Raw genomic sequence first — 24,491 nt, 5'->3', positions numbered from 1 at the left:
GCGGACTGTCAGCTTCTCTGTCTGGCTGTTTCTAAACGTGATGGAACGAAACTCTGAGAGCGGCGAGGTTTTAGGATGTACTCAAGTCTGTTCTGGTTTACTGAGAGATGATGAAATATGAATGTGTGTCTTTGTGTCCTCACCGAGCAGCGTGAAGGCCTCTCTGGTCTTCTCAAAGTCTTCAGCATCGTCCACTCCCTCGATGAAGATGTTCTGTCCCAGAGACGTGAACGTGAAGTCTTCTGCGCTAGCTGAGACACCACAACAAAGTCAACAGGTTAAAAGGATTCAGGGTCTAAGCCATTTCCACAATCTTTGTTGATAAAAATCGACAAAAGTAAATACACAGAAACATCGGTGTATAAATATTGTGACTGTATATTTTAACAGAAATTGTCCGTAGATCGTGATTCACAGTTGGATTTCTGTTTATTTATATTTCGCATTGCATTATGGGACCTTTATCTGTGCTCCGACAACTAACGGAGTGAGCTATTCACAACGCTATTATCGTAAATTATTAACCAGCAGCTGGATTATTGAGAGTCGAAAGCGCCAAAAAAAGTGTTTAAAGTTTTGAAAAAAAGCATCAAACGAGTGTTAGAAATTAAAAAAAAAAAAGAACAGATTTAATTTCATAAGTTAACTAACTGAGCAGCTTTTGTGAGAATTTTTAATAACAGAAAATGTTCTGTATTTATTTATGTAGTTACACACAACATTTCTGTTTTTAATTACAGGAAAAAGTCTTGCGTAATGAGCTGCCAGAACATTTTCTGGTATTTTACGGACTCATTTCTTCAAGTGTAATAGAAACAGGTAAAATAAAACAGGTAGACTCACTGAGGCCGAGGTCTTTGAACTCGGGTAAACTGGCCGAGGCACACAGCTGGTAGAAGATGTGATAGTTCCTCTCGTCTTCAGCCTGGGAGACGTTCAAACACATGGGTCAAACACACGGTGAAACACACACACAGTGAGACACACACACAGTGAAGCACACACACAGTGAGACACACACACAGTGAAACACACAAACAGTGAAACACACACACAGTGAAGCACACACACAGTGAGACACACACACAGTGAAACACACACACAGTGAAACACACAAACAGTGAAACACACACACAGTGAAACACACACACAGTGAAACACACACACAGTGAGACACACACACAGTGAAACACACACACAGTGAAACACACACACAGTGAAACACACACACAGTGAGACACACACACAGTGAGACACACAGTGAAACACACACACAGTGAAACACACACACAGTGAAACACACACACAGGGAAACACACACACAGTGAGACAAACACAGTGTAACAAAGAGATGCTGAACTGTTTCCATGGATCCCACCGACCTGGAAAACGACGCGAGACTTCTCCAGCAGGTACGTCCTCATGTTGGCTCCGATGATGTTGTAATGTTTGCTGAAGCCGATCTGAATGTACTTCCCAAAGCGACTGCTGTTGTCGTTCCGCGTGGTTTTAGCGTTTCCAATAGCCTGAAGGACAGAGAGGACATCATCACACAATACACAGCGAACATTAGCATATCATCTGCGTAACGACAATTTGTTTTTAGAAATGTCTCATGATATATTGTCTCTAGAAGTGTTTTATTCAAGTAATTTTTTTGTTAAAGAAAGAAAAATAAATCCCAACTCTCGACACTATCGACTTTCAATGCTTCTAGAATCACAATAAATTAAAATCACAATCAGTAAACAATCGAATCGGGACTTAAGCATATCGTCCCAGCCTAAGTATAAATGTTTATGAATGGATTATACAGAAGGAACATGCACACGTTGGTCAGTGTTTAATAATCTGTTTAATCTTGTACAATACAGTTCACCGAGTTATTGAAGGGGATCTGCATCTAGAGATGTTCCGATACCAGTATCGGTATCGGCTCCGATACTGCCTTAAACGCTGGTATCGGTATCGGGAAGTACTGGAGTTTATGCACCGATCCGATACCACGTAATAAAGCCCTAAAGAAAATCTACGTTAAAGTAGTTTATTTAGGTTTTTTTTCCGTTATAACTGACTGTCAAACTGGAAAATAAAAGAAAGTTCTGTGTTTGTTCATGTTTCACAAAGAGTTTAACCTGAGCCAGACCGACAGCAAAGATAGAAATAATATCACATCCATACAGGGATAGTAGTATACAGCTGTTAAAACATAATAAAATATATGACACACTGGTATCGCAAGTTCAGGTATCGGAATCGGTATCGGGAAGCAAAAAATGGTATCGGGCCATCTCTATCTGCATCCAGACATAATCTGTCAAGAGAAAGTCGTGATGCATCCAAGTATCCTTCCACCCAGCCCTAGTTTATCCACAGCTGCTGGGAACTAAGGCTGAATTTCTCTGTCTTAGCCCTTCCCCCTAGTTTCGCGCATTCACGTGAGAGTAAGGCCTATCCCAATTCTCGTTTTGATTGAGGGGTAGGGGTAAGGGGAAGGGGTAGATACCCCTTAGTTTTAAGCAAAGTCGCAAGCTTACATGAATCCACTTTCGGGCTGAAAACAAGCAGAGGTTTCTGCGTTCATGTTGTAGCCAGTCATTATTGTATTGGTACTGTATTATTGTAATCATGTGTAATTCATTCCTGTTCATGCACCTGTACATTGTTTTTGGTTATGATACAGGACACTTATGAAAGAAATGGGGTTGGAGGGAAAGGTTACTGGCCAACAGGCATCAGACTGGGGTCTGGAATTTCAGAATAGTTGTAGTTTTTTGTTTGTTTGTGGTCTTGTGTGTCTTTTTTTAGTTTTATACATTTGAGTGCCTCTTTTACATGTGTGTGTGTGTAACATGTAAGTTATGGTTCTAATAGTTGTTATGTTTACTTTATTGGGCAAAAAAGACAGCTTTTTGTTAACAAAGAAAGTGTTTCTAAACATCAATGACATTAAAAGAGTGATAACTGAAACAGATATACAACACACCATGCAGTGTGTATACAAATATTTATGGCAAACAGACTTAGTATGTGAGACAAAGAAATGAGATTCAGCCTAAATCTGTCAACATCAAATTGAATGGTTTGATTCCAGCAATAGAATAAAAAAAAAAACGTGTTCTTCCTTTAATTTACACAAACAATAAACCCACTGGGGTCCTGCTGTTTCAGTTTGTATTTACAAAATCAGAATATACCAGGATGATTAGGATGTTTACATGGAGCTGGGATCAAACACTGTTTCCACTGAGGACACAACCTGATTTCCTTCAACATGATTCATAGTCAGGATCCCTATATTTAATTTCTCTGTCTGCTAACGCTTCGGCACATAAACCCTTCAACATTTCATTCTCACACTCGGTCTGTCAACTCATTAAACAAATTAGATAATACGTGTTAATGAGTGTTAACGTCAGAGCAGTCTGCATCAACAGAAGCACATTTCTGGGATAAAGCCTGAGTCTGCTCTCTGTGCGTCACCTTTCTCAAAAGTAAAGTTGAAATAACCTCCTCTCACTGACCTCCATGATGGGACTGGAGGCGAGCACTTTCTCCTCCACGTTAGTGTCGTTGGCCGAGCCGCCCACCGTGGCAAAGAAACGCATAGCGTACTTTGCAGAAACCGTCTTTCCTGCGCCGGATTCTCCGCTCACGATGATCGACTGATTTCTCTCGTCCCTGCAAAACGTCAGACACAAAGACAGGGTTATAGGAAAGAAAAAGAAGAAAACATCCAGAAAAAAACATGATTAAAGCTGCTAATTAGTTTACACTTTTTGAGAAAAACAGCTTGATTGAAAGCTACATTTTAGTGAAAGTTGTGTGCTAGAAAGTGCTAGCTCGGCTGATTTGTTGTGTCTTTTTAGACGGCTGCTGTAGCTCCACCATTTGGACGTTTAGTCAACAAAGCCAGTTTAGGGAAGTTTAGAAAAGGAGAGTTTTGTGACCTGGCCATCTGCTTGTATGCCTCCTCAGCCACAGCGAAGATGTGTGGGTCCATGTCGCCCATGTTCTGGCCGCTGTACGCCCGGATCACCTCCTCGCCATAAATATGCAGCTGGTCATACGGGTTGATGGCCACCAGCACAATCCCTGCACACATCAACACATTCATACATTAAAACATCAACAGATTAACACATTTATACATAAAGTATCACTCAAGAGATTCTCGTCAAACATCCTCAGAATCCTGCACAGGGCCGAGAAGACAATGATCCGAGCCTGACACCACGCAAATGTCACACTCTGTACTTTGGTCCTCACCAAGCCAGGTGGTGTATCGGTTTAAAATATAATGCAGGTTTTTTGAGGAAAACATTCTCAGGTTCAAGGAAAATATCTTTAAGAGTCCGAGGCTACATTTACATTGCTACATTTTGGTTTTTAAGCGTTTGAGTTTTGAGCCAAAAGTGAGTCAGAAGTGTTTCCAAATGTCTCCGGTTCAGGGACTCGGAAACGCCAGAGCAGGGGGAATGAGAGGGGGAAACACCAGAGCAGGGGGAATGAGAGGGGAAACACCAGAGCAGGGGGAATGAGGGGAAACACCAGAGCAGGGGGGAATGAGAGGAGGAAAACACCAGAGCAGGGGTAATGAGAGGAGGAAAACACCAGAGCAGGGGGAATGAGAGGAGGAAACACCAGAGCAGGGGGAATGAGAGGAGGAAACACCAGAGCAGGGGGAATGAGAGGGGGAAACACCAGAGCATGGGGAACGAGAGGAGGAAACACCAGAGCAGGGGGAATGAGAGGAGGAAACACCAGCGCAGGAGGAATGAGAGGGGGAAACACCAGAGCAGGGGGAATGAGAGGGGGAAACACCAGAACAGGGGGGGGAATGAGGGGGGAAACACCAGAGCAGGGGGGAATGAGAGGGGGAAACACCAGAGCAGGGGGAATGAGAGGGGGGAAACACCAGAGCAGGGGGAATGAGAGGAGGAAAACACCAGAGCAGGGGGAATGAGAGGGGGGAAACACCAGAGCAGGGGGAATGAGAGGGGGGAAACACCAGAGCAGGGGGAATGAGAGGAGGAAACACCAGAGCAGGGGGAATGAGAGGGGGGAAACACCAGAGCAGGGGGGAATGAGGGGGGAAACACCAGAGCAGGGGGGAATGAGAGGAGGAAACACCAGAGCAGGGGGGAATGAGAGGGGGAAACACCAGAGCAGGGGGAATGAGAGGGGGAAACACCAGAGCAGGGGGAATGAGAGGGGGAAACACCAGAGCAGGGGGAATGAGAGGAGGAAACGTAGCAGAAGACATTCCTTTTTATACTTTTCAACTCTTGGTTTTGGCACCAGGACCTCCAGAGGCTTCCTTTGTAAAATGCTCTCACAGCTCTATTTCAAAATAAAAGATGACTTGAAGAGAAACTCCAAAATAAAGTAAAACAGAGAAGTGAGGAGTGTGAAGATGTTCATCAAAATACATGATCAAAGATGTTTTATCAAACCTGAGAAGAGCAACGTGTTTTCTTCAGAGTACATGTAATCATTTTACACGTAATAACTGTAGTAATAAGCGTAGTGTTGCGTGACTGACCGCAGTAGGTGTAGATGTGGTTGGGCTCCAGGAAGCGGACCTTCAGGTTGTGCAGCACCGCCGGTTCATGAAGGTAACTGAGAGCAGTGAGGTCGTTTTCTCCCACCAGAATGTCCGGGTTACGCAGGAAAGGAAGAGGGTTCGCCTTCGGACCCACAGGGTAGTCCAGAGGCTGAAAGACATAACACACAGTCAGGGTAGTCCAGAGACTGAAAGACATAGTACACAGTCAGGGTAGTCCAGAGACTGAAAGACATAACACACAGTCAGGGTAGTCCAGAGACTGAAAGAGATAGTACACAGTCAGGGTAGTCCAGAGACTGAAAGACATAACACACAGTCAGGGTAGTCCAGAGACTGAAAGACATAGTACACAGTCAGGGTAGTCCAGAGGCTGAAAGAGATAGTACACAGTCAGGGTAGTCCAGAGGCTGAAAGAGATAGTACACAGTCAGGGTAGTCCAGAGACTGAAAGACATAGTACACAGTCAGGGTAGTCCAGAGGCTGAAAGACATAGTACACAGTCAGGGTAGTCCAGAGACTGAAAGACATAACACACAGTCAGGGTAGTCCAGAGGCTGAAAGACATAGTACACAGTCAGGGTAGTCCAGAGGCTGAAAGACATAACACACAGTCAGGGTAGTCCAGAGGCTGAAAGACATAGTACACAGTCAGGGTAGTCCAGAGACTGAAAGACATAGTACACAGTCAGGGTAGTCCAGAGGCTGAAAGACATAACACACAGTCAGGGTAGTCCAGAGGCTGAAAGACATAGTACACAGTCAGGGTAGTCCAGAGACTGAAAGACATAGTACACAGTCAGGGTAGTCCAGAGGCTGAAAGAGATAGTACACAGTCAGGGTAGTCCAGAGACTGAAAGACATAGTACACAGTCAGGGTAGTCCAGAGACTGAAAGAGATAGTACACAGTCAGGGTAGTCCAGAGGCTGAAAGAGATAGTACACAGTCAGGGTAGTCCAGAGACTGAAAGAGATAGTACACAGTCAGGGTAGTCCAGAGGCTGAAAGAGATAGTACACAGTCAGGGTAGTCCAGAGGCTGAAAGAGATAGTACACAGTCAGGGTAGTCCAGAGGCTGAAAGAGATAGTACACAGTCAGGGTAGTCCAGAGGCTGAAAGAGATAGTACACAGTCAGGGTAGTCCAGGGGCTGAAAGACATAGTACACAGTCAGGGTAGTCCAGAGGCTGAAAGAGATAGTACACAGTCAGGGTAGTCCAGAGGCTGAAAGAGATAGTACACAGTCAGGGTAGTCCAGAGGCTGAAAGAGATAGTACACAGTCAGGGTAGTCCAGAGGCTGAAAGAGATAGTACACAGTCAGGGTAGTCCAGAGGCTGAAAGAGATAGTACACACATTAATTGTAGCGAACAGAACTTTTCTCAGGACACTTTACAGATACACCACAATCTCTAATTTACAGAGACCCAACAAACTTGTTTTATTCTGTTGTTATTTTCAGCCGTACTGTAATGTTTAAAATATATATTGTTAAACACAGAGGTCCAACCTATCCCCGTTAAAATGTTCCCACTTTCATTCTCCAAATATTCTAAAGTTTTCCCACTTTTTTTATCATTGTATGTTTGGGACACAGGAGTTTTCTCCCTGGAAGTTACTGCAAACAAACTATGTGATTGGGTCCATAGGCTGTCTATAGAAATGACCAGAGAGCTTCAATTTACGACCGAAGTTCGGTATTTCATCTGCAGGATGACATCAGCAAACCTGTCCAATCAGTGAGCTACCAGTTTGTAAACAACCATGAAACTGATCAGAACTACACTGAACAAAATTATTAACGCAACACTTTTGTTTTTTTCCCCCATTTTTCATGAGCTGAATTTAAAGATCTAAGACTTTTTCTATGTTGTGATGCTGATTAGACAGCATGATTATTGCACAGGTGTGCCTTAGGCTGGACACAATAAAAGACCACTCTAAAATGTGCAATTTTACTGTATTGGGGGGGGGTCCGGGGGTGTCAGTATCTGGTGTTAGGGTTAGAGTTCTAATCAGCATCTTGATATGCCACACCTGTGAGGTGGATGGATTATCTCAGCAAAGGAGAAGTGCTCACTAACACAGATTAAGACAGATTTTTGAACAATATTTAAGAGAAATAAGCCTTTTATGTACATAGAAAAAGTCTTAGATCTTTGAGTTCAGCTCATGAAAAATAGGGTGAAAAAACAAGGGTTGCCTTTATAATTTAGTTCAGTATAAAAGTCAGTCGCTGTGTGTTTGTGTCTCGTGAGTAGACCTTGTTCTCTCTGACAGAAATAAAAAAAGAGGTTATGAATAAAGTGAAGTACCGTTTCATCTTCCAGTTTGAGGTGTAGCACCGGCTCTCCTTCTTTATAATCTTTGACGATCTCCGCAGCCTTCCACACATCCTCTGGGTCGGGGATCCACACCCGGGTGTACTGGAATACACAACACACACACACACATCACATTACACATTAGTGGAGACATATTTCAACTGTTCGCATATTCGTTCCTTTGGTAGTTATTTCTTCTCTTGTTTGTCAAGCAATTATATTCTGTTTACATTCTTGTCTTTTCATACTCCGTTCATATTTAATAATAAGCTATTGCACTGTTCACTTTTGCACTACCACCATTGCACACTCTCTACTATAGCACCTTATCATGGTCAATGCATCACATGGTCAGTCCATACCAGACCTTTGTAATCACTAAACAAATTGTTAACTCTACATTTCTGTGATTGATTTTTATGTATGTGAGATATATGTGTGTATGTGTGTTTGTTGTGTGATGGTTGTTTAAGCTACTGGATGCCTTACATTTCCCTCGGGATGAATAAAGTTGTTTGAATGTTTTTCAATTTTGGGACTTAAAGATTCAGTTTTTTTGTTGTTTTGTTTTTCTTCAATACTTTCATATCTGAATCCTCAAAAAGCTAAATAAATCGAACCCTGACAAAACATGCATTCAGGCTGAAATACACAGTGGACTTTGTCAGGATTAAGCAGTTAAATGTCCGCTAGCTGCTGGCTAATTTATGCAGCGCTATGTCGTTTATCTCAGCCGAGAACGGAGAAATGTTGAGTTATAACCAAGCCGTCTGACGTGTGTGGTTAAACCTCAGCAGCCTGCCGCCTTTCAGACGGTTTAACGAAGGTAAAAACAGTACAGATGTGCCAAATCTCACCGCACGCTGGCAGATCAGAAGCCTCCAATATTGTTAATATTGCTGTTGATTAGTTCCTAAAGCTTCGTAGCACAAAAAAAAGGTATTCGGGACAGCCTTGGGAATATTTAAGGTGTTCTAAAAAAAGGGGTCTGACACTTGAGGCACTTTCACACCTATATATACAGTATATATATATATATATATATATATATATATATATATATATATATATATATATATATATATATATATATATATATATTTCACACCTATAATTCCAACCAAGTCCCACGGCATGTCGTGAAATGGTCACGTAATTTTTAATCTATTGATTCGTGTACACGGACATGTTTATGTTGTTTTTTTCATGATGGTCAGCATGTTTTTTAAACTAATGTATTTCAATGGGAAACATCTTTCATGATCACAGCACAATTCCGGGTTGGTTTTGATTGATTAAATAAAGTAATGTCTCCAAAATTACCTCAGTTATTACTTGTCTCCTGCTAGTTATACTACAGCACTTACTTAAAAAAAAAAAAAAAAAAAAAAGTTAAATTAATAAAGATTTTTGTATCTCTTTTCGGTGGTGTAATTTGTAGACGGTCCCTAAGCACTCGTCTTACTGTAGCAGTAGCAGCAGAGCAGAAGCCAACAGCCAAGTGTTATTTACATAAACTTCTGGTGTACTTACAAACTTTCCAATCCGTCGTTTTATGAATGCATAACCTATTTGTACTAGTGTAGACGTTTGGTATCATTTCGGGCATTATTAGTGGGGTCATTTACGAGATACAAACGTGGATCCATTAGCCCCTGCGCTAAGCTATTCAGCGGCTAACGCTACTCTACGCTAACTCTCCCAATGTTAGACCCAGGTGAAAAAAGCTTCTGGGGGGGTGTTTGGCTCGAGGTCATGGTGCAAAGGACCCTAGGGTGAAATTACTCCGAACCATCACTTTAAGGTTATCACTTTCAGCTGTGCCTTTCCTACTCTGACAAATCATAATGTCTGCTGTGAAAAAGGTACATTTAGGATACAAAATCAGTTGAGTTTTCTTTTGTTGCAATTTGGCCTAGGTTGACCCCCATTTTGCCTTAAAATGACTAGACTATAAACCCGCCCCTGAAGTTACAGGCGCTTCAGGTGACACTGCAGTAGACGTTAACGTTACAGAAACTACCGGAAATGAGCCAGAAGAGGATGATGCTTTACGACAGCATTCGGACCGGACGGAGAGTCCATCCAGGCCAAGCCCAAAAACCTTGTGTTATGAATACAGTACGTTATGAAGTGTAACATTTTCTAGTTTGGACGGTACCCAAATCAGAGAAACAGAGAACTCAGCCTGAATGTATGTTGCTTTAAAAGTTAAAAGTGAGTTTACAGACCTTTTTCACAGCAGACATGTTGACATGTCATAGTAGGAAAAACACAGGTGTGTTCAAAACCATTACTGATGGCTGCATTCCACTTAGGAGAGACCCTGGTATTAAACCATTACTGATGGCTGCATTCCACTTAGGAGAGACCCTGGTATTAAACCATTACTGATGGCTGCATTCCACTTAGGAGAGGTCCTGGTATTAAACCATTACTGATGGCTGCATTCCACTTAGGAGAGACCCTGGTATTAAACCATTACTGATGGCTGCATTCCACTTAGGAGAGGTCCTGGTATTGGGCATGCTGACTCACTGAAATATCTTACTGGGACACTTGATGGAACTGAGCCATTGTTAAGGTTATCAATCTCAGCTGTGCTTTTCCTACTATGACAAGTCAACTTGTCTGCTGTGATAAAGGTCCATCAAATGTTTTATCGCCGATCGTTCCGGGCCTCTGAGCTGGACCTTTGAGTGATGCGTTTGCTAACCCCTGTGTTAAGGGTAACGTTATAAAATAGGTATGGGGTTGTTGATCTGGGACGGCGAGTATGAAGCTGGGAGGAAAACGAAAATCACGATATGCTCACTACAAAAACTAGACTACACCACTGGTTAAAACAGTTTAAGTTTAAGTACAGTGTCCTGATTTGGCCTCAACCTCTGAATAAAATAAAACCTTTTCTTTATTTCATGATTTATCTCAACTTGCTGACGTCTGCTGTCTGTGTTTGGGAGTTGAAGATGAAAGAACTGATCTCTCTCTCTCTCTCTTCACAGTAACACAGTTTAATTAGAAGTTGTATCTGCTTCTGCAGATTAACTCAGTTCCTGATCAAAGGCTTCATTAACTTCACTGATTTTCACTTCAGAGGAAATTACAGCAGCAGACTAAACTTCTGCAGCTCTTGTCCTGAATAATGAAATGCAGTAAAGGGTTCTCGCATTCCCAGATCAGAGTACTCTCAACCCTAAAGTCCAGTTTGTCTGATTAGTGAGAACACTGCGTACCGGACCCGTGCACAGTCGGCCATTTGATAGGCAGAGTTTTCCCTGACTCAGAATGAGTCTTTTGGAGGGGCTGACTACACTAGACAGTATGCATGATGGGATTGCGTACGGTAACGCTGCATTCAGACCGCGGTCACTACCTGATGTGAGTCGAGTGCAGATGTGAGTTGTCAGATTTAAACGGTTTACCAAGGGATCCGGCAAACATTTTAACTATCTATGATTGTTAGATTACTAACGTTAGCTCAAAACACCACTCAAGTGACAGCCTTTGTTGTGTTTGATTGCTAACTTGTAGCCAGCAGTGAATATGTCCATTATTTATTTTTTATTGTATTGACATTACTGAAGTCTCTCGTTAGCAGGTTCTTGTCGGCTACTTCAGCCTCTAATCTAGAACTGACATCAGGGATCATGCCGTGAAAATGTGATGCCTTATGCTAAATAATAAATTACTGCTATGTAATGTCCCCATCTCATTATTCTGTGGCTAACAGCAAAACAGATCTGCGTGAAATCTGGTCTGGTCCTTGTGTTGACTTCGGGTCAAATTGACCCATTTTTGTTTTATAATCAGAAAATATGGGACGTAGAAATAAGCGCTGAAATTGTGTAGACGAAAAATTTAACAATTTAAAATGTTGGAAAAAGCAAATAAATGAAAAAAAAGCATCAATAACGTTGGGAAAAAAAAGTTTATTGTTTAAGGTTGACAAGAAGACAACACAAGGACTAGTCTACCTGTGTGGGGCGTCACTGTCGCAAAGTTACGCATGCGCAACTCACATTTGCACTCGACTCACATCGGGTAGTGACACTGCCTGCATCTGCCGTCCGACTGACATCACGTCATCCATGCAAATCTGCTTCACCGACAGCAGAAGGTTATTTGAATAAAAGCCCAGAGCGGCTCTCACGCTGATCAGTTTCATACTGAAATATCACTCAGCTGTTCAGAGAATCAAACATTCAAACATCAAGATTCACTGGGCAGGTGAAATATATAAAACGCCTTGAGCGTTTAAAAAAAACCTTTTAAATGACCCAGTTATCTAAAATAAAAGTTCTCTCTGTCTACGGAGGAATGAATGTAAAGCTGCAGAGATGAGTCAGAGATTAAAAACTGAATGATAACTCGGAGAATAAAGTCACGTTTGTGGATCTAAAGTTGGATACATTTTTAAACGTGTGCAGTGTTTTCACTGCTGTTATAGGGTTAGGTGCTGAATGAATGAATGAATGTCACTAAAAGACTTTTCTCAGATCTAATAATTGTAGTCGGACTTCTTTAGCTTTAAGCTTTTTGAGTGTTATTTGTTTATAATCTGCTCTAGCTTTTCCAACGTTTTAGACACAGATATGGAGATAACAACGGTCCAAAGTGATGTGAAAAAGAGACACAAAACTACCACAAAGAGACGCAAAATCCCACAGAGACAAAATCCCACCAAGACACATAGTGGGTTTGGGGAAATTGCATTTATTTAACCCTTGTGTTGTCTTTCATTCAACCATGTACTTGTCGTCCAGAAAATCAACACTTTTTCTGACGTTTTCGTCTCTTTTATAGACACTTTTGTCTCTTTTTTCAATGTTTTTTGGCTCTTTTCTTTTTTTTACATTTAACGCTTCTTTTCACTACCATTTATAAACACCACTATGGGACCGTTTGGTATTTATGGAACGGACCACCGGAGAGAAATAGGGGAGGGTCGTGACTTTTATATTCATGAAAACAGCAACATTTCAAAGTGGCTTGTTTGGTGCATACTTTTCCATGTAGCTCTCAGTCTCGGCCCCCATCGCTAGCAGATGGGTCTGACCCAACACAAATTGCACCATGACAGCAACACGAGTTTGGAGTTCCTTTCTTTGGGAATGCATTATGTAACCCTACAGCTAAGTGCGCCACCTGTTGCCAAAGTATTGTCACTGACATGGAGCTGGAATAGTGAAACAGTGGCTATCTGTACATCTTTGCCAAGCCCAACCAGTACAGAAGGCATCAATACATTGTTGGGGAAGGTCATGCCTCTTGTCCCCAATAATTTTGGAGGGCCATAGAAACATGTATTACTGGGGAAGGTCTATTTTGACTAAAGATCCAAAAACTCCTCCGGTAGCCCCTTAAAACAGTCCCTATCCCTATTGATTCTCATTTTTGGAATTCATGGTGAATACACATAATTTATAGGAAATAATACCTAATTCTTGAGTAAAAAAAAGCAGAAATTATGAATTTTTTAGACTAATATTAAAGGACGGATAATTACAGAAGGGTATATGTCAACGTTCAGTCTGGTTTTTAATTATTAGACACCCAAAAGTCAATGAAAGTAGAGATCCGATCTTTTGTTGTACTTGCAAAGCGTGATGTATGGAATCATCCAAATTAGGTAGTTAAAAAGAAACCCATATTTCTGATCTAGACATTTTGAAATTTGACCTGAAGACAACACAAGGGTTAAGTTGAAAAACATCACAACTTCTTGAGGAAGGACTTATAAACTCTGATGTGGCCCTAAGTCTCTTCTGATTGGTCAGAAATCAGTCACCAGGAACATGATGACGGAGGTGAACTTTCAGACAGGAAGTGGCACTGTTCATAAACATAAAGGAAGATCATTAAACTCCTGAAACACAGAAGTAAACCAGGACAACTTCTGCTTTTTAGTCTTTATTAGGTCTTGATACACGCTGGCTCATTTAGTTATTAATACACTCATCTGTGCAGCTTCACATTGATTCATTCATTCATTCGTAGATACGAAGAGAGAACTTTGATTTTGGATAATTGGGTCGTGCCAAAACGTTTTCAGATGTCTGTGTGTGTGTGTGTGTGTGTGTGTGTGTGTGTGTGTGTGTGTGTGTGTGTGTGTGTGTGTGTGTGTGTGTGTGTGTGTGTGTCTGTCCTGTGTGTGTGTGTGTGTGTGTGTGTGTGTGTCCTGTCCTGTGTATGTGTGTGTGTGTGTGTGCCAAACGTTTCAGATGTGAATATTTGTGTGAACATGTGTTGGATAGTTTCTGACATGTTGCAGATCAAATCATCCATTCATTCATTCATTCATCCATTGACTGACTGATGAATCAGAGATGATCATGACTGTTAGTTGCAGTTCTTGTTCAAAAAAGTGACCAGAATGTCACAAAAAAAGCACAACAAACCAACTTTCAAAAGCAACAAAAACAGAAAACCCATAAGCCAAAAGTTGTCAGATGTCTTTAAACTTTTTGTAGACTTTCTACACTAAACCATTCATTCATCAGTGATTAACAGAATGAGAGCTGCAGATCTTTAGACTCGTCTGATCCAATCAGAGCAGCCCACTGATAATCTGGGACACCGGCACAGACCGACCAATGGCTGCGCAGCAGGTCGTCTGACACACACACATACACACACAAACACACACACACACACACACACACACACACACACACACACACACAGAGACACACACACACACACACACACACACTTTTGTGGAGGTTTCTCTGTGGGGGAGGGGCTGTGACGCTGACTGAAATATCCGGTTTACTGAACTTTAATCTGGAATCATTCCTGCAGGATGGACAACATGTTAATATTTCCGCGTGTGAAAGAATGACTGAGTGAAGGTTTTATCATGCTAGTCTCATGCTAGCCTGTTGGGAAGGGAGTTCAATAACGCTCCAAAGAGAGGCTTTTATTTTGGCGAGGGAAAAACTGGCATGTCCACGTTAGGATCTGACCTCAGAGCAGACGAACACACAGTCTGGACTCTGATTCTCTCGTGTTGTTTGGAGGAGAGGGGGAGGAGGAGGGGGGGGGAGGAGGAGGAGGAGGAGGGATGATTGTGAACACATAGCGTGCAGAACAAAGAGCAGAAACCTGCTCAGAGAGAGAGAGAGAGAGAGAGAGAGAAACCAGAGGAGCAGCAGAAGGTGTTCAGCTGGTTTTACAGATCATTCAGATCAGGCAGCGATGCGAGAACACTGCTCCTCTGGACAGGGAGGAAGGGCTACACACGCGCACGCACACACACACACACACACACACACACACACACACACACACACACACACACACACACACACACACACACACACACACACACACACACACACACACACACACACACACACACACACACACACACACACACACACACACACACACACACACACACACACACACACACACAAAAGTCTAACTTGAGGTCTCTTCCGTAGCTCCGGAGAGCACTCTGGGTGGAACCACAAACTGAGCTTTAGACCCAGAACCACGTAGGGTCAAAGTTCCCCTTTAACTGTCACTCATTAACAGGATCTACCGGGTCCAACTCAAGACCAGCGGGCCGGACCAGAACCCTCACACATTCAGACCCGTCTAGTAGAAACTGGTCTTTAAACTGCGGCTACGCCACAGAGCAGAATTTGGCAGATTGGTGGACTTTGAGACTCCTACATTCCCCCCAGAACCAGAGAGATTTTAATATTCAGGCTGTAAAACAGGTTGCTGGGAGTCGGCTGCTTTTAAAAATGTAATTAATAACGTTGGAGGAAGCCACACAAAAGTTGGAAAAGGCTACAAAAATGTCGGACAATGCAGAAGACAGCAAAGCTATTTTACTCGGATCAAATCTAACATCAGAAATGTTGGATTCTTTCATCCAAATTGTCCAAAAATGACATGGATGGTTCCATACAACACTCTTTGCAAGTTAAATGAAGGATCAGTTAAACTACTTTATTGAATTTTGAGTGTTTATTTCCCCCAAAAAACAGTTTTAAAACACTATGCTGAAACTAAACTTTGACAAAACACAAAAAAATGTACAGTACAGGCCAAAAGTTTGGACCCACCTTCTCAGTCAATGTGTTTCCTTTTTATTTTCATGACTATTTACATTGTAGATTCTCACTGAAGGCATCAAAACTATGAATGAACACATATGGAATTATGTACTTAACAAAAAAGTGTGAAATAACTGAAAACATGTCTTATATTTTAGATTCTTCAAAGTAGCCACCCTTTGCTTTTTTATTAATAAGGGAAATAATTCCACTAATGAACCCTGACAAAGCACACCTGTGAAGGTAAAACCATTTCAGGTGACTACCTCATGAAGCTCATTGAGAGAACACCAAGGGTTTGCAGAGTTATCAAAAAAAGCAAAGGGTGGCTACTTTGAGGAATCTAAAATATAAGACATGTTTTCAGTAATATAAAAAAAAAAAAAGTGTTCAATTTCAGTTTTGACCCGGGAGGACAACACGAGGGTTAATGAGTTAAAATCCTGAGAACAAAATGTACATGTGTGGCCCTGCGTGGGATTCCTGTGTTCCAGTTTTAGAGACTCTGTGTCCCGTTTCCTCCCAGAGACAGCACCATCTTTACAGGCCGAGGCTCCGCCCACCGATGACATCACCACTGCACGGTGACATCATCTCTGAGAGAGGGGGCTGGGTGTTATTGACAGGAAGCTATAACACACCTGTACCTGTCCGGACGACTAAAGGTCGGCTTCAGATCGGCACACACAGCCGACACCATCTTTCAAAATAAAAGCATGTTTCTTTCTCCACACTAGAGCTGCAGAAAATAATGTAATAACCTCCAATAAAAGCTCATTAAATAAATAACTAACAGACACGAGAAAAAGAAGCAAAAACTGAATCTGAGACAAAAGAAAATAGTGCAAGCTAAGATATCGGGGTAAAACAGAAAAATAAAATGTGATTATATAATAATAATAAATAATAATAATAATAATAATAATAATAATAATAATAATACACTTTGAGTAGACAGTACTGCAAATGAATAATGAAAAGATTTAGGGCTGTAAAGATTCATAGATTAATTATCAACTACTAAATTATAAATACTATCAAATCCTCCTCCAATTCCATAAAACACTGGTTATTGACTCATCAAATATTCTGCCATAATCCAGTATAATGTGTTAGTGTTTATCGCTATAGTAGTGTGTCTATGTGTGTGCTTATGTGTTGTTGATGCGTCCTAATGTGTGTCTATGCACTTGTACCTGTGTCTACTCCTGTGTATGATACTAGGGCTGCACCATATGAGGAAAAAATGTAATGGCGATTATTTTGACTACTATTGCGATTACGATATGATTCACAAAATAGGAGGGAATGATCACTTTTGTATAATTATTCATTTTAATTGAAAAATATAAAAAAGAAATTATTGAAGTGTGATTTTTGCAATAATATGTGCCAAACAAAGATGTCTGCTGTAGTCTGTAGGAGAGGAGGTGTAGTAGGGCTGTGCAATTAATCAACATGTAATTGTGATCATGATGTTGGCTCCCAACAATCACAAAAACAGAATAATCGAGAAAAACAATTATTTAGCTCATTACGTTTTGCACATAAACCCTTATTTTCTCTTGTGTTCTGAATGAAAATAAAAGGTTTAAATAGGAAAAGTATTACGGCTAATTTCACAGATGTATGTGTTTTTTTTTACTGTTGATTTATTTAACTTTTTCCACTGTTTAAGTTCAATAATTGCAACATCTTTCCAGAAGTCAGCGAGTAATCATGTCAAATTAACTTGATTTCAATATTGACCGAAATAATGATTGAGTGATTATATTTTTTTCCATAATCGAGCAGCCCTAAGGTGTAGTCTGTAGTAGAGGAGGTGAAGTCTGTAGTAGAGGAGGTGTAGTCTGTAGTAGAGGAAGTGTAGTCTGTAGGTGGTGTAGTCTGTAGGAGAGGAGGTGTAGTCTGGAGGAGAGGAGGTGTAGTCTGTAGGAGAGGAGGTGTAGTCTGGAGGATAGGAGGTGTAGTATGGAGGAGAGGAGGTGTAGTCTGTATGAGAGGATGTGTAGTATGGAGGAGAGGAGGTGTAGTCTGTAGGAGAGGAGGTGTAGTCTGTAGGAGAAGAGGTGTAGTCTGGAGGAGAGGAGGTGTAGTATGGAGGAGAGGAGGTGTAGTCTGTATGAGAGGATGTGTAGTCTGTAGGAGAGGAGGTGTAGTCTGTAGGAGAGGAGGTGTAGTCTGGAGGAGAGGAGGTGTAGTATGGAGGAGAGGAGGTGTAGTCTGTAGGAGAGGAGGTGTAGTCTGTAGTATGGGATTTGTAGTGTGTAGGAGAGGAGGTGTAGTTTGTATGATGGGAGTTGTAGTCTGTATGATGGGAGTTGTAGTCTGTAGGATGGGATTTGTAGTCTGTAAGAGAGGAGTTGTAGTCTGGAGGAGAGGAGGTGTAGTCTGTATGATGGGAGTTGTAGTCTGTAGGATGGGATTTGTAGTCCTCGACGTCTCTGCAGCTCCACACTACTTCATTCAGAACAGTTAGACACATATTTTGCCTTTAACAGATATTGCGCCCCTGACTGATTGAGATATTGCACTATAGTTCATACTGAGATTTCAATAACACTGTGATTAATGGTGCAGCCCTATGTGACACTAGTGTTATGTGTTTCTCATGCCATCAACCTGCCAGCTGTCCTGACCTGGAACAGAGGTTGTGTCATGTTGACTTGTCTATGATTATGTATTTCTTGTGTTATGTGTATTTGTTGTAGCCTACCTGTTGTTTTAAGCCATCAACCTGCTATAGGGACTGCAGATGGAAATTAGCCTGCATGGCTAAATCTGGCACATTTACATGTTGGACTCTGTACTCATGTCATTAAATAAAGAAATCTAAAAATTAATCTACAACTATTCTGAGAATCCATTAATCAGTTTGAGTCATTTTGTGATGATAAAACAGGTAAGCTTGTGTGATGTCAGCTTGTTAAATATGAATATTTTCTAGTTTCTTCTCTCCTCTGGGACAGGACACTGAATCCTCCTTCCTCTCATTCCTTCCTTCCTTCTCTTTCCTTGCCTTCCTCCTTCCCTTTTTACATCTTTACTTATTTATTCTTCCGTTACTTTCCTTCCATCCTTTCTTTTATCCTTCTTCCCTTCTCCTACGTACAGACAAACTTACATAAAGTCTAAATGTAAATGGCTGGATTTATACAGCGCTTTTCAAGTATTTACAATTACTCAAAGTGCTTTAACATACTAGGAACTATTCACACACACACAGACACACACAGACACACACAGACACACACACACACACACAGACACACACACACACACACACACACAGACACACAGACACACAGACACACAGACACACAGACACACACACACACACACACACACACACACACACACACACACACACACACACACACACACACACACACACACACACACACACACACACACACACACACACACACTTCCTTTACTATAGAAATGTATTAGATAACATGTGTCAGGTTCTACCTGTACAGAGCTACTGTGATGTAACAATAGACTCAACTCACACTTCAATACCATTCACAGTGTGGCCGGGTTGGTTCAGCGGGTAGAGCAGGCGCACATATACTGAGAGGTTTATGCCTCAACGCAGAGGTCCAGGGTTTGAATCTGACCTGCATGTCTTCCCCCCCCTCTCTCTCTCCTCTTTCCCACCTAGCTGTCCTCAAAATAATCAATACCAGTCAAAGTTTGGGCTTTTTCTGCTGGAAAAAAAATTACCCAAAAGACAAATTATTAAAATAGTTGTGGAAGTTTTTGTCACTTTTCTAAAACGTGTATGTGTATAAATAGCCTTTCCTTCTGTTGTTTGACTAATTGATTAATTAACGGACTAAATGAAGTCTGATTAAACTGAGCTGAACCCCGACGGAGACGATAATCCTCCAGAGACACAAACAGACGCAAATACATGAGTTCATGTGTCAAATGTTTGGTCTTTAAAATGTCAGAGAAATACCTCTCACTTCTGACAGCAGGAGGAACCAGACAGAGTTGTATGGTCTGAACCTGGTCCAGTATTAAACCAGAACCGAGCTGTAATGTAACCCTACAGGACTAATGTTCAGCAGCAGTTAGAGTCCACTACAAGTCCTGTTGTTGCTGCTGACAGACTCAGATTATTATTCTAAGAGTCTGACAACATTATGGGATAGATCCCTACAGAGATAGACCTTTTAGTTAAAGAGTAAGATCCTTTTAGTTTAACATGAAACAGCCCCGAAATCACCATCACCAAACTACACCAGACTCCATGTAAATAATCAGGACTTTTAGCGTGTATAGAGCCAGCATATCTCCACCAGACTCCATGTAAATAATCAGGACTTTTAGCGTGTATAGAGCCAGCATATCTCCACCAGACTCCATGTAAATAATCAGGACTTTTAGCGTGTATACAGCCAGCATATCTCCACCAGACTCCATGTAAATAATCAGGACAGCCAGCATATCTCCACCAGACTCCATGTAAATAATGAGGACTTTTATCATCGTAAAACACACTTCATTCAAAGTGGACAGAAATTAAATAAAACTACCAAAAGCCGTCTTGGTTCATCTTTCCACTGTTCCAACAATCACCACTCTGGTTTGGTTGAAATAAACCCTTAATTCATCCATTTACATGTGTAAATATGCTGGCTCTATACACGCTAAAAGTCCTGATTATTTACATGGAGTCTGGTGGAGATATGCTGGTTCTATAAACACTAAAAGTCCTGATTATTTACATGGAGTCTGGTGGAGATATGCTGGCTCTATACACACTAAATGTCCTGATTATTTACATGGAGTCTGGTGGAGATATGCTGGTTCTATAAACACTAAAAGTCCTGATTATTTACATGGAGTCTGGTGGAGATATGCTGGTTCTATAAACACTAAAAGTCCTGATTATTTACATGGAGTCTGGTGGAGATATGCTGAACCTATACAAGCTAAAAGTCCTGATTATTTACATGGAGTCTGGTGGATTAACCTCTGCGGTTGCTGTTAATTAAGTAGAAAATCTTACAAGTTGTTGATGAGAATGTGTTGTGAGACTGATTTTAACAAATGAATCCAGAACATAAATCTGCAGATTAAAACATGACAAAGAATTGTTTATTTACACTAAATATTAAACCTGTTTTTTTTTTGTCTACAGTGTGTAAATGTGCAGCTGAGATTATAAATAGAGAGAGACGGGTGTCTGAGTCAGCAAAGTGAACGTACGTGTGTGTGTGTGTGTGTGTGTGTGTGTGTGTGTGTGTGTGTGTGTGTGTGTGTGTGTGTGTGTGTGTGTGTGTGTGTGTGTGTGTGTGTGTGTGTGTGTGTGTGTGTGTGTGGAGCAGATGGAGCAGCAGATCAGATTATTCAGGATTTAAGTGGCTCGTCTTCATCAAAACTAACTCAGAGTTTAGCAGGAGGATTACAGAGCAGCTGCACAACCCAACGCTCGGACTACACATGCATACATACATACATACATACATACATACATACATACATACATACATACATACATACATACATATAAAGCATATCTTTCAGCCCTAAGCCTGATACATGGAGGATGATTGGCTTAGTAACTTTTGAACATACACACGTTCCACCAAAACAAGTTCATTCCCGAGGCTTGGACTGTGTTTTGTATTTCCATTCATTATGATTCTAGAAGTATTGAGATTCAATAGTACTGAGTATTGGGATCTACTTCTTTAACAAAAACAACAGCTGAATAAAACACTTCTAGAGACAAAATATCATCAGACATTTCTAAAAACGGACAGTTCTCTAAGAAGAATGACATCACATGTCAGTCAGTCTGTTTATTTTACTTTGTAGAAAAGAACGTGTGTGTGTGTGTGTGTGTGTGTGTGTGTGTGTGTGTGTGTGTGTGTGTCCGTCCGAGTGTGTCCGTGTCTCAGACTATGAAGGAGAAACGTAAAGTGAGACCATCCTAAATGTCAGGAGGGAGACCAGCTGACCAAATAATAAAACTAGAATACAAAAGTCAGACTGTTAGCCTACCTTTCCCACAATGCACCTGGAGAGTATCTGATTTAGGCTCTCTGCCTGAAACACAGACCCAGCTTTCAGACGGTTTCACCTGTTGCTGCTCTTGTGTTAACACCGCAGACTATTATTGAACACTTAAACTGGTGTAACTTTCTAATTCAGTGCGACATTTGTAGGCTCATGTCATGACATCACTGTGACGTAACTGTGACATCAAAACGAACTGAAGTCGTTTATTAATGCAGCTTTAAGGATGTATTTTAACTATACGGTAGTAGTTGTAACTGGTTAACTGCATTATTTAAATAAGATGGTTATTTCATCTTTTACTAAACCACAGATTCTAAATCCTGGAAAGCAACATTTTGTAATAAGTACTTTTAAAGTTGGATCATTTTCTGAAGGCTTCCGTGCGTCAACCAGTCATACTGCTGCCTCCCAACATAAAGTAGCCTACAGTTGCTTTAACTACCAGAGTGCATCATGGAAATAACTTTTAACAAGTCACGAAACTCGGTTTGCTATCAACCAAAGAAGTCCTCCCCCGCCATAAGTCATCTGCTACCTATGCGCTCAGTGACGTGTTGAAGTCCATTACAAAGTCCATTACAAAACATGTAAATCTATAAGAAACTGTCAGTTTTCATGAAAAAACGTCACAACCCGACTAGCCAACAAATGTCCCCCGGTCGTCTAATACATTCGGCACACATTTAATCCACCACAGAGCTATGATTGAGACATTATTTAAACGTTTGATCACTATCAACGCCACCGCTTAACCGCCCGAAGACGCTACTCAGCACTCAGAATTCCATGAAAATAACATTAAGTTTGGTTCACGGTGAAGTGACCTGTAGACAGAACACTGTTAACTTTTGGATAAACACACAGCACTGTTTGTTAAAACGAGGCTGTTTTATAAAAGGAGCGGTGAATGCAGTTTGTCCTCAGTGTTTAACCAGGAAACAGTGTGACGTCGCGGTGTACTACCACAGGTGAAGGGACTCACCTTTGTGTACAGCTCGTTCACCGACATGATCCCAAAAGAACAAACGGTGTCCTTACAAATCCATTAGAATCCTTTTTATTGGGAAGTTTCTTCGTGTAAAGGAGCAGAGACACCGGTCAGCTGTTAGTTAGTCCGCATGCCCCGGTATGTAGAGCGCGCGGGCCGGCTGGCAGGTGTATCCCGGGGGCGGGCAGGTGTCCCCGGCGGAGTTTCGGTCACTTGTCTCGGTGTAGCTCCAGCCGTCAGAAAGCCTCGGGGGCTCCCGCTACCTGCACGTGTTCCCTCCCGTAGTTACCCTGCGTCGTTTCCGTGGTTACACCCTTTAATCCAACACGGTAGAACACTTCCAAAGAGCCGTAACAAGCCAACATTTTACTACAAATATACCTACTGCAGAATGAAGGAGACTTCCGGACAGACACACCGAGAGGCTGATTGGCTGTTTCCTGACTCTCTGTCAGGCAGGTTTCTACTGTGCGCGCGCACAGGCACGCACGCACACACATATACACATATATACACACACACACACACACACACACACACACACACACACACACACACACACACACACTGCTACATGGTTTCCAAAATGAGGGTTGGGGTCCCACAAACGGTCCAGAGAGAACGTGACGGGTCACTTAACTCTCGTGTTGTCCTCGGGTCCAATTTGACCCGTTTAAAAAATTTCAAAAACAGAAATATGTTTGTTTTTTTTAAATAAATATTACCCAAAAATCAGATGGATTCCATACAATGCTCTTCACACGTACAATTCAACACAATCACTACTTTTATTTAAAAATGTTTATGTTTTATTAAAGTTTTAGCATTTCGAAAAAAATTGAAATGGTTTCAAAACTTTATTGAATACCGATACACTCTGATTAGCCATCAACATACATTCCTCTAATATTAGTTTAAAAATATTTCATCAATTCTGCTTTTTTAACTAAAAAATTAGGTATCATTCCTAAAAATTAGGATTATTGTCCATGAATTCCAAAAATAAGTGTAAACCTAGTGGTAATAACTTGCTGTTAGTGGTGTTTGGGTAACAAAACCATCGAAAACATGATGTTAGATTCCCATAGAGGCAGGCAGATGTTTATTTTTAAAGGCCAGTTATTTCATGGATCCAGGATACTATGCATCCTGATAAAGTTCCCTTGCCCCCCCATCATCACATACCCTTCACCATACCTAGAGATTGGCATGGGGTACTTTCCATAAAATCATCTCTCAATGCAAATCAAACCAGCTGTTAGACTAACCGAAATAAAACCATGCCAATCTCTAGGTATGGTGAATGTATGTGATGATGTGGGTCGGCTATAGCAGAAAGATTGATTTAAATGCTTTAAAGACAGCAGAGCTCTGAAACATGACAACATGTCTCCATCTGATGGAAAATATATAAACTACAGTTTGGAGCTGCAGACTGAAAATCTGATTCAATATATTTGATGCTAAAATGGTTTTGATTCAAAGACCTTTTGAGTGTTTTAG

General features: G+C 41.3%; 1 protein-coding gene across 1 annotated transcript in view; it reads right to left on the bottom strand.

Moving 5' to 3' along the window:
* The window catches only part of myo5b (myosin VB), a 72,244-nt gene extending 48,835 nt beyond the window's left edge, over nucleotides 1–23,409 (bottom strand). The window contains exons 1-8 of the mRNA XM_028601335.1: nucleotides 22,983–23,409; nucleotides 7,881–7,991; nucleotides 5,546–5,717; nucleotides 3,951–4,095; nucleotides 3,525–3,681; nucleotides 1,383–1,526; nucleotides 844–925; nucleotides 144–251 (exon numbers count right to left, since the gene is read on the bottom strand). Of these exons, the coding sequence (XP_028457136.1) occupies nucleotides 144–251; nucleotides 844–925; nucleotides 1,383–1,526; nucleotides 3,525–3,681; nucleotides 3,951–4,095; nucleotides 5,546–5,717; nucleotides 7,881–7,991; nucleotides 22,983–23,009 (946 nt within the window). The 5' untranslated portion in view covers nucleotides 23,010–23,409. The remainder of the gene's footprint in view (nucleotides 1–143; nucleotides 252–843; nucleotides 926–1,382; nucleotides 1,527–3,524; nucleotides 3,682–3,950; nucleotides 4,096–5,545; nucleotides 5,718–7,880; nucleotides 7,992–22,982) is intronic.
* Nucleotides 23,410–24,491: the final 1,082 nt, after the last annotated feature.

The sequence above is a fragment of the Perca flavescens genome, chromosome 16 (assembly GCF_004354835.1).
Source record: "Perca flavescens isolate YP-PL-M2 chromosome 16, PFLA_1.0, whole genome shotgun sequence".
NCBI lineage: Eukaryota > Metazoa > Chordata > Actinopteri > Perciformes > Percidae > Perca > Perca flavescens.
This window is presented reverse-complemented; position numbering and strand designations above follow the sequence as displayed.